Source organism: Bombina bombina, chromosome 2, assembly GCF_027579735.1.
Source record: "Bombina bombina isolate aBomBom1 chromosome 2, aBomBom1.pri, whole genome shotgun sequence".
Classification (NCBI taxonomy): Eukaryota; Metazoa; Chordata; class Amphibia; order Anura; family Bombinatoridae; genus Bombina; species Bombina bombina.
This window is the reverse complement of record NC_069500.1, coordinates 741716091-741730571: the sequence shown is the minus strand read 5'-3', so window position 1 is coordinate 741730571 and position 14481 is coordinate 741716091. Positions and strand designations below refer to the sequence as shown.

The 14481-nt window shown below is 36.8% G+C and overlaps 1 protein-coding gene across 1 annotated transcript in view; it reads left to right on the top strand.

Annotated features, from left to right (window-relative positions):
• Positions 1-4946: 4946 nt before the first annotated feature.
• The window catches only part of WDR18 (WD repeat domain 18), a 91867-nt gene continuing 82332 nt past the window's right edge, over positions 4947-14481 (top strand). The window contains exon 1 of the mRNA XM_053702818.1: positions 4947-5167. Within this exon, the coding sequence (XP_053558793.1) occupies positions 4958-5167 (210 nt within the window). The 5' untranslated portion in view covers positions 4947-4957. The remainder of the gene's footprint in view (positions 5168-14481) is intronic.

The window sequence follows — 14481 nt, the reverse complement described above, 5'->3', positions numbered from 1 at the left end:
CTGCTGGGCTAATCATTAAAAAAAATTGCAATATGTGAAACTGGACCTAAGCAGTACTAATAAGTAAATAAATATATAAATTCCTCCACTCTGGATTAATTTAATATGCTTTTGAATGTGATTCTGGTGTGAGGTTAGCTGGTTAAAGTGATTTAGGGCAGCCAACAGGAGCAAAGCAAGGTAAAGACTGAGGCAGAAGCATAGAGGTGCAGACAGATATAAGTTTACTGACTGGAACAGCAGAACTACTATGGGAAGCTGTAAAATCTGAAACAGAGAGAAATAAAAACTATAAAAATAAACCTTACCTTAATGTGTGAAGTATCAGCATGACACTATACACCAGCCACAGCAGCACATGTCACTACTTTGCTAGGAACAAGTTCCCTCTCATCCTGCACTAGACAATGCTGCATGGGGGAGGGGCATGTGTACACTCACTTATTCTTCCCACTGCCACCTTTCTACAAAGCACTGTTTTCCTAACAAACTTCAGTTAGTTGATCTTAGAGCCACAGCAGAAAGAGCAGGGCTAAGGGGACCAGCAGACTGGATGCTGTCTGCCCAAGGCTGTATGGATACAGAAAAGTCACACAGCATCAAGACTGAAGAGAGCAGTGTGTGCAGCTCTCACAGATGCTCAAATCCTCACGTGCCTGCCACTCCAGCTTTCTGCTGCATGCGCCTATAGTGAGCCCTACACAGAAACAATCTCCACCACCAGAGCAGTTACCTGGTGACAGTAATAACCCCAGCAGGACCTTTTCTGATGCAGTGGGATTGACTGGATGCCTAGTTAGGGCTTAGCATCCAGTGCTGCACAGTGCACATCTAAAACAGCACATGGCACTAGCTTGGAATGTCACATGACATCGGCATGGTCTGGCACAGTTTCTCACAAATAAATATAAGCAGAGAACTTTTGACTGTGACAACATTAGGACTGACTGTGTGTGCCCTCCATGTCCCATGAAATCAGCAGTCTGGCATGAACTAAAAAAAAAAAAAATTTTTTTTTTTTTTTTTAGGACTCTTGGGCCCCTCAACAAAGACTGGGCCCAGGGCAGCTGCCCCTTTTGACCTGTGTTAAAGACGGTCCTGCCACTTGCAGAACCAAATGGGTAGTATACCTCATCACCTGTAAACATTGCCAACAACAATGCGTTGGCCAGACCTCCCGTGAATTCCACGATAGGGTTAGAGAGCATCTTAGGGATGTTGAGAATTTTAATAAAGATTTGGCCATAGCCAAACATTTGAATGGCTTGCATCTCACTGGTGTTCCCAATTTTGGAGCGCCGATCATTGAAATTGTTCACAGGAGTCCGGGGGGCTTATAGACATAAATCTCTAACAAAAAGAGAACTTTTTCAGATTTTGAAACTTCTCACGAGACACCCAAATGGTATCAACCTAGAATGAGATGTTTCCTATTTTATAGATTGATTTATTACAAATTCAATACAGTTCTCTTCCCATCACTTACATTGAGCGCTTCTTGAGTACTAAAGAATGTACAAAAAATTTTTAAACTTGTTATCATCATCAGCCATAAGAGTAATAAATTAGAGACATAAACATCCTAGGTAGATTCTATTATTAAACTTACTATGGATTTGTTCTTGAAATTTACTTTTATGTGCTTGTACACACTTGAGCACTTGTAAGCAGATTCACAAGGATTTTGTATTGTTGTTTTATTACATATTGTTATTTTACTTTCTTGTTGATGCCACTTTAGGCTGGAAGGAGGCGTTCCCATGTGTGCTCTGATTCAGAGCACTGATTGGTTGGGCGTCCCTTTAAGTCTGAGCTGACACCTTGAGCATGTATCCTATGACTAAGCGCCACTAGGGGGCGCAAAACGGGTCAGGACAGCCATCCTTTCTTTCTTGCATATTCATACATCTTTTAAACTTTTCTCAGTAAAGAACATATATTTTTATTTTTACCCCCTTGAGTGCTCAGATACTTGCTCTCCAATTTAAAAATGTATATTATATTTGTATGGTTAGACATTGTATACAATTTTTATACATTGCAAGATAATGCAGATGGTCAAAAATAAAACATTTTTCATTATCAATTGTTATTGAATAACAAATATGTAAAATCCTAAATTTGTGTGTTTTGGGAAGGTGAACAGATGCTCAATGTGGGAAAACAAAGTTTGTTCTTGAAATAATTAGGGAATTACTATTGTGCTGATATTTACTATGAACACCATAGAAAATGACAAAAGAAATGTGTGTGTATAATCATTTAATCTATTTCATGCATCAATCAAGCTTCAAATGAACTTTTCTAGAGACTGTGTCAGCTTCCTGGATACAATATCCATCACAAATGGCAAACTGCACTCATCTGTATACAGGAAACCAACAGATAGCTACAGCTCCAGTTCCCACTCCAATCACATTAAAAAATCCATAATCTATAGTCAGGCTACAAGATACCACAGAATTTGCTCAGATACCAAGGACAGTGACAGACACCTCATCACACTGTCCCAATCTCTGCCCTGAATACTCCGCATGAACACTTGCTACAATCCAGGGAAAAGAAAAACATATCTCGTATCCCACTAGTAGTCAAATACAACCTTGCTGTGGAAGGGATACGAAAAATCATAAAAGACTTACAGTCACTACTCAGAGGATCCCACACTCAAAAAAATCTTTCCAAAACCCCCAATCCGGGCATACAGACAACCACCTAACCCAATGCAGAAACTGGTCCAAAGGAATATACCCCTTGAGAAAAAGAACACTCAGAATGGAACCAAGTGCTGCTATAAAGCTTTCTGCAAACTGTGTCAACACATTTTGTGAAAGCAGCACAGCAAATCACAATAATAAATCCTATAACATTAAAGGGGCATATTCATGTATATCTGCAAATGTGGTATACATGATACATTGCACTGCATTTGAAGTGGGATGCTATATTGGAGAAACAAGTCAAAAACTGCACCTTTGTATGAACTTGCACAGACACTCAATCAAAAATCACTGTGAAACAAAATACTGTACCCCTGTTGGTCACCATTTCACCCAACCTGACCACTCCTACCAAAACCTCAAAATCAAAATTCTCAGAGGCAACTTCAAAAACACTATGGAAAGAAAAACCTTTTTGAAATAAAATGATAATGTACTTCAACTTTCATTTAGTCAATTACATTGTATATGCCACACTCTTTATACATAGGTAAACAGGTAAGCCTATGTCCACACTTTTGCCATTTTTTTTTTAACTTTTGTATTCCCCAAGTTTATATAATTTCACATCTTTATAGATATTGATCCCATGTTGATATATAACTTTATGTCAGTATATGCTCTATGCAAAGCTATATATTTCCCCTATCTGTTCTCCTACACTGGACCCTGTCTGCCTGTCACTAAGCCCCCCTCATGATTTTTACAATACCTCCTCCTCTCCCTGCAATCAGACCTCTGTAACACTTTCTGTCTTTTTAGCTATCCTGTGTTTTAAGATATAATCTGTAAATTCCATTTAATTGGTCAGTATTGCTTCAGACTTGAGAAAGGTAGGAACTCTTCCAAAAGCTTGTCTACTTATAAATGTATAGTTAGTCCAATAAAAAAGTATCATTGCTCAATGCAATACTCTTGTTATTTTGATATCTTAATCTCTAGACTAACATGGCTACTCCAATCAATGTATAAATATATATATATATATATATATATATATATATATATATATATATATATATATATATATAGTATTTCATATTATGGATTTTTCCTATATTATATTTCTTCAAACTTTTTGTCTGCTGAAAAAAACAAGGTATAAATTATTGTCTGTACTGTACAGCACAGAAAAAAAAGTTGAAATTTATGTGCAAATGCAATAAGGGCCAAGCAACTAAAGACAACTGAAGCACAGGTGTGAAAATGGTACAACAGCATGGGGTTAAAGGCCATGAGATGTTACAAATTTAGGAACTTCTCTACATTTTAACTGGTTAAGGACCATCTGGACATTTATATACATCAAACAGTTCTGGGCTTTAAAGACTGTATTGACATATTTACATGTCCAGATGCTATAAAGACAGATGGTCTAAATCTTTAGATCTGAGATGAACCCGTTTCAAAGAAGAGCAGTGTAGGTTGCAGAAGTGGGAGTCAGATGAAAAGAACTTGATGGCCACATTGTGGCCCCAGGACATTAGGTTGGATACATTCTACTCTTACAACATAATTGAATATGAAAAGAAATTAGTTTTCCCTCACTATTTAACTTTCATGCAGGTATTCATTACCACATAACTACGACTTGTTATAGGAATAAAACTCAAATGTTTTGTATTGTGAATAAAAAAATAAACCTGTTCATTATCGTCTTGTGTTTCTCCTCTCTTTTAGTAAATATTTTTTTCTTGAAAAACAAAAAAGGGTTAACATTATTAAATAAATTCCTAAATAATGCAGTAAGGAGACTGACAATAGAAGATGAAAAAGGAATCGCTAAATGTAATAGTCGGCTTCCCTTTTTTTTCTGCTTATTTTTATACCATTGCAAACTGAAAGGTCTCAACAATAAGATGGAAAAAAAAGAACATTTGCGCAGTTTTTATAGTAGTTCTGACATACAATTCAGTCAAACTATACCTATAGCTCTCCATAAGGTACACATTTTCTGAAATACAGACATATGGTCTCCCCATATCGACTCAAAGTCGCAAACTGAAGGACGTCGCTATTTATTATTATTAAAACAAATATTGCAATTATATCCTATGTACACACAGATATACTGAAAGAGATACAAATTTAGTTTTTTTTTTAATCATCTCTTAGTACGAACCCCTATATAGTAATCCATTTCTAATTAATTTGTCAATCACAAATACAAAACACAACACGTGACCCAAAAAGGGCAGCCATTTTCTCCACACGTGACTGTGTAAGGTTTGGTAAAGATGGCGGCGCCCATGGAGCTGGTGCTGAGCGCGGATTCAGCTGGACAGGTGGCCAATTGCACAGTGTGGGACCCGCTGACCGGTTCTGTGTTGCTCACCTATCGTGGGGGAAACACCGCTGGGCGCGGGCTTGCGGTGCTCGGTGGGCAATATCTGCTGGGAGCGCAGCTGGGAAAGAACTTTATTAACGTGTGGGAACTGCAGAGAAAGGTGAGGATGAGTACATACATTGACTCACCTGCAGCCTGCCGCTCATTAGTATTTTTTGGCTTCGTTTTCAAGGCTATAAAGTACAGAATTCACAACTGCTGCTTTGTATAGAGGTGTAGAAACAGCCGAGAAATTTAATAATAATAATAAAAAAAAAAGGTCCATAAAATTGTACACACAACTCAAAGTTCACTTTATAAGATAAAACGGTAATTGGAAATGTTTTTAAATACTCCACTTCTCTAAACACTAAGTGAATCTGGGTTCTTACGTTTCCCTTTTAAACCTCCCATTTGCTACTCTGTATGAATGTTTTTTGAAAGATCTGATAATGAGAAATAATTTATACGGAGCTGCCTAAAAGGAATAGAAAGTCAAAATCAAAAAGTGCACTTATATTTTAAATAGAAGTATTTTTGCAATGTACTTCCATTAGCTGAAATGCTTCTAGTAAAAAATAAAGGCCAGAAATAACTTGCTCTATTTTGTTAGAGCATGTAGTTTTAGGACTATTGACCCTGCACTACTGCATGTTACACACACTCAAAGGGGTTGATTTATCAAAGGCTTCACCCCCCCTATGACTGCAGGTGTTGTAAAATAAGTCTCGACTTATATGAATGTGGGACCTGTGTCAATTTGTGACGTGACATCAGCTGTTGGAGGTGTGTGGCGCTCACTGCGCATGTGCAAGTGGCCCAACCTCTTCAGATCAGCTGTTTCAGTAGCAGCAAAGGGTTGAGGAATTATATGGAGATTAGCCTTTATTGCACATGTGCTTCCGACACACTCCGCACATGCGCACGGCGTCAGAGGGTCCAGGATTTATACAGACGAGTTGCCTTCAGTGTGCATGCAAGGGTTGACGTACAATGGTGGGGGGACATACAGCTGTTTCAGTAGCAATGGCTTGAGGGGTTATATGGAGATTAGTCTTTATTGCACATGAGCTTCTGACACACTCCACGCATGTGCGCGGCATCAGAAGGTCCAGGATTAATACAGGCGAGTTGCCTTCAATGCGCATGTGCGCGGTGAGGTACAATGGGGGTGAAAAAAAAATACAATTTGAAATATTAAAAAATATGTAAATCCCAATTGATAAACACTTTATGTATAGGACGGATTCCATTAAAAAACAACTTCATGTACAGTGTCAAGTGACCCCACAAAATCTAAGGTTGTGTCTGCATAGAGTGACCTAAGGTTTATGGAATGGACCATTTACAGATTTAAATAAATGCAAACAGGTGTATAATATGTATTAATACTTTCCCCTTCTGGTGAACCGCAGCCGTCCCACAGTCTCTCCCAAGGTCTGTGTGAATATGTCAGGTGTGCTAGCTGGAGGCGCTGGTTCAGCTTGTATCAGTCGTTGGTATCTTCCTTTCCTTTCCTTCCTCGGTTGTATAAGTAGTGTATGTTGCATGTTACCGGCTCCTTCCCAATGTGAAAAGACAATATCACAGATTCAGTAAAAAAGTTTGTCTTTATTTGGCTCAACGCAAAAGCGTTTCAACGGTCCCAGCCGTCTTTCTCAAGAGCAATAAAAGTGCTTTACAAACCAAAGCATACCTTTCCGCTGCACAGGCGGCCTTTAAATACATGTCAGTTACGCTACGTGCTTCCCCATTGGAGGAGAGCAGGTTTACACCCGATTCAAAATTTCAATTGTAAATTTAAAATAAACATCTAAAAAAACAAAAAACAATATTAATTATATTAGAAACTATAAGTTTGTTTTAAAATATAAAATTTCTGTAGATATCATCATTTTTGCCGGTTTTGTAGTTCCCTTTCAGGTAGTTTTCTGTTTCAAGTTCTCTTTCAGGTCCGGTATGTCAGTGAAGATCACATGTTATAGGTTGTCCAATGAAATTCAGTTTCTGGTATAGTGATGTTTTGTAGTTCCCTTTCAGGTAGTTCTCTATTTTAGGTTCCCATTCAGGTCTGATATGTCAGTGGGTATCACATGTTATCGAATGTCCAATGAAAAAACAGTTTCTGATTTTCTCAAAATAAAAAGACATAAGTGTTATTCACAAATACAAAGTTTCTTATATGAATTCTGCTTATCCAAATATTTAGAGGAGGTAGAATAAATTGCCATTTAGAAGTATATTACAAGTTGGAATAGATACTTTTCATAATTAAACATTCATATTATAAATAGACTTCTATATTTATTGAATGTTAAATATTGACTCAGCGACTTGTGTGTTGCATATAATTTCTTGAAATTAAGTGTGAGAATTATATTCTTTTGTATAATATGTGTATATATAAACATTAAGTGTGATGATATGACTTGAACTGTCTGTATAAATACATGTTTATTTTGCCCCTTTTTTTTTTTTTTTTTTTTTTTTTTTGTGTGTGTCCTTATAATCGTATTCACCTCAACAAGAACAAAAAATGTTACTGATTTATTTAGGCCCTATATTTTCATCTTTTGAATTTATCATTTATTTTGCCCCCCCTTTCCTATGTTAATAGTTTTTTAGACAAAGGCAGCAATTTTTGTGTCCTTATTTAGACCCCATTGGGCATATGTTCTAAGTGTATGTATCCATTTTAATTCTCTTTGGTCTAGTTGTTTTGCCAGATTACCACCCCTCCAATGAAGTTCAACCTTCTCAATTCCTATCCATAGAAAGGATTCTTTTGTGAAATGTTCACAATTGTTGCAGTGTAGCGGCACTCCGTGGTCATCATGATTCTTTTCTATTTTATTTTGATGTTCCATGATTCTTGTTTTTAAAAATCTGGACGTTTGTCCTAAATACTGGATTTTGCAGCCACATTGCAACAAATATATCACATTTTTACTTTTGCAAGTAATGAATTCTTTTATTTCAAATTTTTTTCCCGTAACTGTGGAGTCAAATGTTTTGTGTGTTCTTCTGGTGTAGTTACAACCTTTGCATTTGCCGCAAGTGAAGAAGCCTGTCATGTTACTTATTTGTAAAGGTTTTTTGGGGGCTATGCCTTTTATGAGTGAGGGAGCTAATTTTTGTTTCAAATTTTGTCCTTTTCTGAAGATAACTGTGGGCTTAGCTGGAATTATAGGTCCTAGATATTCATCCTCCTTTATAATGTGCCAGTGTTTTTGTATAATTTTTTTGATTGTATGATGTTCTACATTAAATGTGGTCACAAATTTAGGGAAATTTATTATTAAATGAGGTCTCATTTTTGTGTTTGTTTTCTAACAGGGTTGATCTTATTTTATTTCCAACTTCTTTTCTTTCTTTTTCTAAAGCTCTATGGTCATATCCCTTTTGTATGAATCTTTCTTTGAGTATTCTTGATTGTTGTTCGTAATCATCTATATTGCTGCAGTTCCTGCGTATTCGTAGGAATTGGCTTTTTGGTACTGACTTTAGCCAGTTAGGATGGTGGCAGCTATCATGTCTAATGTAGGTGTTAGTGTCACACTTCTTAAAGTATGTTTTGCTGTGGATTTTTTCATCTATAGTGTAAAGAGTTAAATCTAAAAAATGTATTTCTTTTTTGTCATATTCTACTGATAATGTGACTTGCTGATTATTGTTATTAAGTATTTGTACAAATTCTATGAGTTTGGACTCACCCCCCTTCCATATGCACAGAATGTCATCTATATATCTATGCCAGGACACCAGGTCTGCACCAAATTCTTGATTATGCCATATATGAGTCATCTCAAAATAGTCCATGTAAATATTGGCATAACTTGGTGCAAACCTGGTGCCCATGGCAGTCCCACAAATCTGTAAATAGTAGTTCCCATTGAACCAAAAAAACTTGTGATATAGAATAAATTCTATGGCTCTAAGTATGAAATCTAGTAATTTTGGTGATAAATCTTTATCTTCTGATAGTTTCCATTTAACTGCCTCAATCCCTTTTTTGTGATCAATTATGGTATACAAAGAAGTCACGTCCATGGTGACCCAAAAGTAATTTTCTTGCCAGGGTATATTTTGTATGATTTGTAAGACATGTTTGGTATCTTTTAAATGAGATTTTGCCTTCTGTGCATAGGGTTGGAGAAAAAAATCTATGAATGCTGACAAGTTTGAACTTAAAGAATCTATCCCACTGATAATCGGCCTTCCTGGTGGCCTTGTTGCATGCTTATGTAATTTGGGTAAAAAATAAAAGATTGGGGTCTTAGAATCTGTTTTATAAAGAAAATCAAATTCCTCTTCTGTTATTATATTTTGTTTAAATGCTTCCATAAGTAGTTTTTGAAGAGTGGAGGTGTATTCTTTTTTAGGATTCTTTGTTAAAATAATATATGTATTAGAGTCTCCTAGGATTCTGTTAGCTTCTTCCATATAATGTTCTTTATCTAGAATGACCACACCTCCACCCTTGTCCGCCTCCTTTATCACTATATCTTCTCTCTTGTTTAGATTTGTAAGAATATCCTTTTCTTGTTTTGTAAGATTGTGATAACTCTTATTTATTTTGTTGGTTAGATTGTCTATATCTTTCATTATCAATTTATTAAATACCTCTATATTGGGACCCTTTGTGACTTGGGTAAAATCTTGAGGGGTTTTTACATTTACTTCTTAGACTATCTTGAGGTGGTATATATTGTACAGATGGCTGTTTGGCAAAGAATCTTTTTACCGTTAAATTTCTCACAAATTTTTGTGCATCTACAAAGAGTTGAAAAGAATTAACTTTTTGTGTGGGGATAAATTTTAATCCCCTAGATAAAACTGATTTTTCATTGTCACTTATGGTTTTGGATGAAAGATTAAAGATCCCCTGTGTTACTGTCTCCTCTTTCTTTGATTTCCCTCTTCCTCCTCTATTTCCTCTATGTTTGGAGTTCTTCCCCTCTTTTTCTGAGGATGATCTATCCTGATTGGTGAATATTTGTTTTGATGTGTCCAATTTTCCCTGTGTGAATGTTTCTCTCTCTCCCTCATATGATCCTCTTTCTGGTATGTGTAATGGTGAGAGGGTCTTGAAAAACTTTCCCTTATTTCTGTTTTGTGTTTCTCTTTTGTTTCTCCCTTCATAAAAGGAGATCGTGGTCTTTTATAATCTTGGTGATGTGCACATGGTGTTTTTGGTGTATAGTGATAATTATGTGTATCTTTTTGATAATAATCTTTTTGTTTTTTATATTGATTTTGAGCATAGTATGGAGAATCATAGTTCCTATGATCATTTCTTTGTGTGTATTCTCTGTGTTGTGAGCTGTGTCTTTGATTTCTTTCATTGTAAATAAAATTTTCATTTATCAGTTCTTTATTGTGCGATCTTGGTCTCTGATTTTTTTCTTGATGTGTGTACTGATTTCTACTAGTGTCCGTGCTATAATTTCTGTGCATGTGACCTCGATTTAGATCTTTTCTATCTCTAGAATATTCATTACTGTGATATACATTTTTTCTGTTGTGATGTGAATAATTATTACCATTATTGGTTTTTGTTCTCCCCCTTTCACCAAGTGATTTGTTTTGCTGTGTAGGCTTTTTTTGTACATATTGTGTCCCACCTTGAAAGTCTTCATTATCTCTCATATATTTTTGATGTTTTTTGTCACCTATTGTTTCATCAAATTCTTTTGCTTTCTCTTTAATGTATTCAAACTTATCTTTACATTTCTTGTTGTCTAAATAACCACTGAGTTCTTGTTCTAATGTATTCATTTCTTTCTCTAGAGATTTCAATTGTAAGTCTTGCATCTCATATAGTAAGCTGACTAGTTCTAGAGAACATTTATGTAAAGCTGCGTTCCATTTTTGCAAAAAATTATCATCCTCTATCATCCTCTATCATCCTCTAATCCAAATGCTGGACATAATTTTGCAAATACATAAATTTATTTAAATCTGTCAGGTGTGCTAGCTGGAGGCGCTGGTTCAGCTTGTATCAGTCGTTGGTATCTTCCTTTCCTTTCCTTCCTCGGTTGTATAAGTAGTGTATGTTGCAGGTTACCGGCTCCTTCCCAATATGAAAAGACAATATCACAGATTCAGTAAAAAAGTTTGTCTTTATTTGGCTCAACGCAAAAGCGTTTCAACGGTCCCAGCCGTCTTTCTCAAGAGCAATAAAAGTGCTTTACAAACCAAAGCATACCTTTCCGCTGCACAGGCGGCCTTTAAATACATGTCAGTTACGCTACGTGCTTCCCCATTGGAGGAGAGCAGGTTTACACCCGATTCAAAATTTCAATTGTAAATTTAAAATAAACATCTAAAAAAACATAAAAAACAATATTAATTATATTAGAAACTATAAGTTTGTTTTAAAATATAAAATTTCTGTAGATATCATAATTTTTGCCGGTTTTGTAGTTCCCTTTCAGGTAGTTTCTGTTTCAAGTTCTCATGTTATAGGTTGTCCAATGAAATTCAGTTTCTGGTATAGTGATGTTTTGTAGTTCCCTTTCAGGTAGTTCTCTATTTTAGGTTCCCATTGGGAACTACCTGAAAGGGAACCTAAAATAGAGAACTACCTGAAAGGGAACTACAAAACATCACTATACCAGAAACTGAATTTCATTGGACAACCTATAACATGTGATCTTCACTGACAAAAATGATGATATCTACAGAAATTTTATATTTTAAAACAAACTTATAGTTTCTAATATAATTAATATTGTTTTTTATGTTTTTTTTAGATGTTTATTTTAAATTTACAATTGAAATTTTGAATCGGGTGTAAACCTGCTCTCCTCCAATGGGGAAGCAGGTAGCGTAACTGACATGTATTTAAAGGCCGCCTGTGCAGCGGAAAGGTATGCTTTGGTTTGTAAAGCACTTTTATTGCTCTTGAGAAAGACGGCTGGGAACGTTGAAACGCTTTTGCGTTGAGCCAAATAAAGACAAACTTTTTTACTGAATCTGTGATATTGTCTCTTCATATTGGGAAGGAGCCGGTAACCTGCAACATACACTACTTATACAACAGAGAAAGGAAAGGAAGATGCCAACGACTAATACAAGCTGAACCAGCGCCTCCAGCTAGCACACCTGACAGATTTAAATAAATTTATGTATTTGCAAAATTATGTCTTGGAAGAACCACAGTTTTGCAGTGTCTCATTAGGCAGGCTACTCCAGAGAGGGAGGCAGACCTTGCTGCATGTCTGAATTTATAGCTGGTAGAAACAAGAGACTGGTCATCCCTCTACCTTCAGCCGGAACACCTTTCTGTGATGTCAGACGCCAAAGCTGCAGTTAGCCCCGCTCGAGGTGAGGACCGGGCGAGGGAGTAAGACCTGCAACTGACGAGTCTACAACCTGGTAAAGTACACGGCTTTTTGGTGTTGACACACAATATCTTACAAAGTAAGAGAACTTTGGACATCAAAATCATTTCTCTATACACTATATTTGGCAGCTACGGCTTTGCTCTATAAGGCAGCTTGGTGGTATTTCAATAACGGAACACTGACTATTGTTTTGGTTTTATATGAAAAAAACATTTATTTTTGCCTGAATCACAAAAACTACATAGGAACTGCTGATTATCATTGTTTGTTTTTTAAACCTGAGTAAGTTTTAGCAGTCATTTAGACTTTTTAGGATATTAGCTTAATTCAGTTTGGGGAGACGTCCCTTTATATTTGTACCTGTGATCATATATATGTTTTTATTAAATTTGTTTTAGTGTTGATACCTTTAGCTTTGAGCGCCTCCCTTATTTCCATTTTATCTTTTCAGTTTTGCTCCTGCCAACTCCAACACCCCCATTTAATATATAGGTTTTCTCAATCGTACATAGCACCCCTAGGTTTCTGTATAGTTAAATAATTTTGCAAATACATACATTTATTTAAGTCTGTAAATGGTTAATTCCATAAACCTTAGGTCCGATCACTCTATGCAGACACAACCTTAGATTTTGTGGGGTCACGTGACACTGTACATGAAGTTGTTTTTTAATGGAATCCGCCCTATACATAAAGTGTTGATCATTTGGGATTCACATATTTTTTAATATTCTTTCAAATTGTATGTTTGTTTTTTTTCCACCCCCATTGTATGTCACTGCGCGCATGCGCACTGAAGGCAACTCGCCTGTATAAATCCTGGACCCTCTGATGCACGGAGTGTGTCGGAAGCGCATGCTCAATAAAGGCTAATCTCCATATAACTCCTCGTGCCTTTGCTGCTACTGAAACAGCTGTATGTTTCCCCCCTCATTGTACGTCACCGCACATGCGCAAAATTGTGTTCTTGTGCAATGCTGAATTCTGGCAGCGGAATTGAGCCCGCCTGAGGTGAGCTGCAGCCAACGGGTGCATATGTATGCCCCCTGTACACCGTAGCTTGATAAATCGACCCCATAGGGGTTAAACACACAGAGCACTGCAGGTCTTAGCAGAAACTAACACTGATCCCATCTGCAGTGATAGTTACACAGTTGAGTCATGTGACTATTGCTACTGGTTGGATCAGTGGCGGTTTCAGCTAGGGACCAGCTGTGCTCTGCAGGTCCGAGTGGTACTTCTGTGTGTGTAACCCCTTTCTTTCATGTAATTGGCAAGAGTCCATGAGCTAGTGACGTATGGGATATACAATCCTACCAGGAGGGGCAGAGTTTTCCTAAACCTCAAAATGCCTATAAATACACCCCTCACCACACCCACAGTTCAGTTTTACAAACTTTGCTTCCTATGGAGGTGGTGAAGTAAGTTTGTGCTAAGATTTCTACGTTGATATGCGCTTCTCAGCGTTTTGAAGCCCGATTCCTCTGAGTACAGTGAATGTCAAAGGGATGTGAAGGGAGTATCACCTATTGAATGCAAAGGTTTTCCTCACAGGGATCTATTTCATAGGTTCTCTGTTATCGGTCGTAGAGATTCATCTCCTACCTCCCTTTTCAGATCAACGATATACTCTCATATTCCATTACCTCTACTGATGACTGTTTCAGTACTGGTTTGGCTATCTGCTTGATGTGGATGGGTGTCTTTTGGTAAGTATGTTTTCATTACTTAAGACACTCTCAGCTATGGTTTGGCACTTTATGTATTTATATAAAGTTCTAAATATATGTATTGTACTTATATTTGCCATGATTCGGGTTTTCAGTATATTTCCTTTTGCAGACTGTCAGTTTCATATCTGGGAAATGTTGTTGTTTTTTTTTTTTAAATTTTTTTCTTACCTGGGGTATAGTCTCTTTTTCCAATTGACTGTCTTTTAAATTTGCGGGCAGAATTAGACTCGCGAGGGCGCCAAATGCCAGAGTTTATTGCGTTATTCTTGGCGCGAGATTTTTTTGGCGCAAAGTTACGTTCATTGACGCAAATTCGTCATTTCCGGCATCTTAGTTGACGCTGAGTCCTTTCA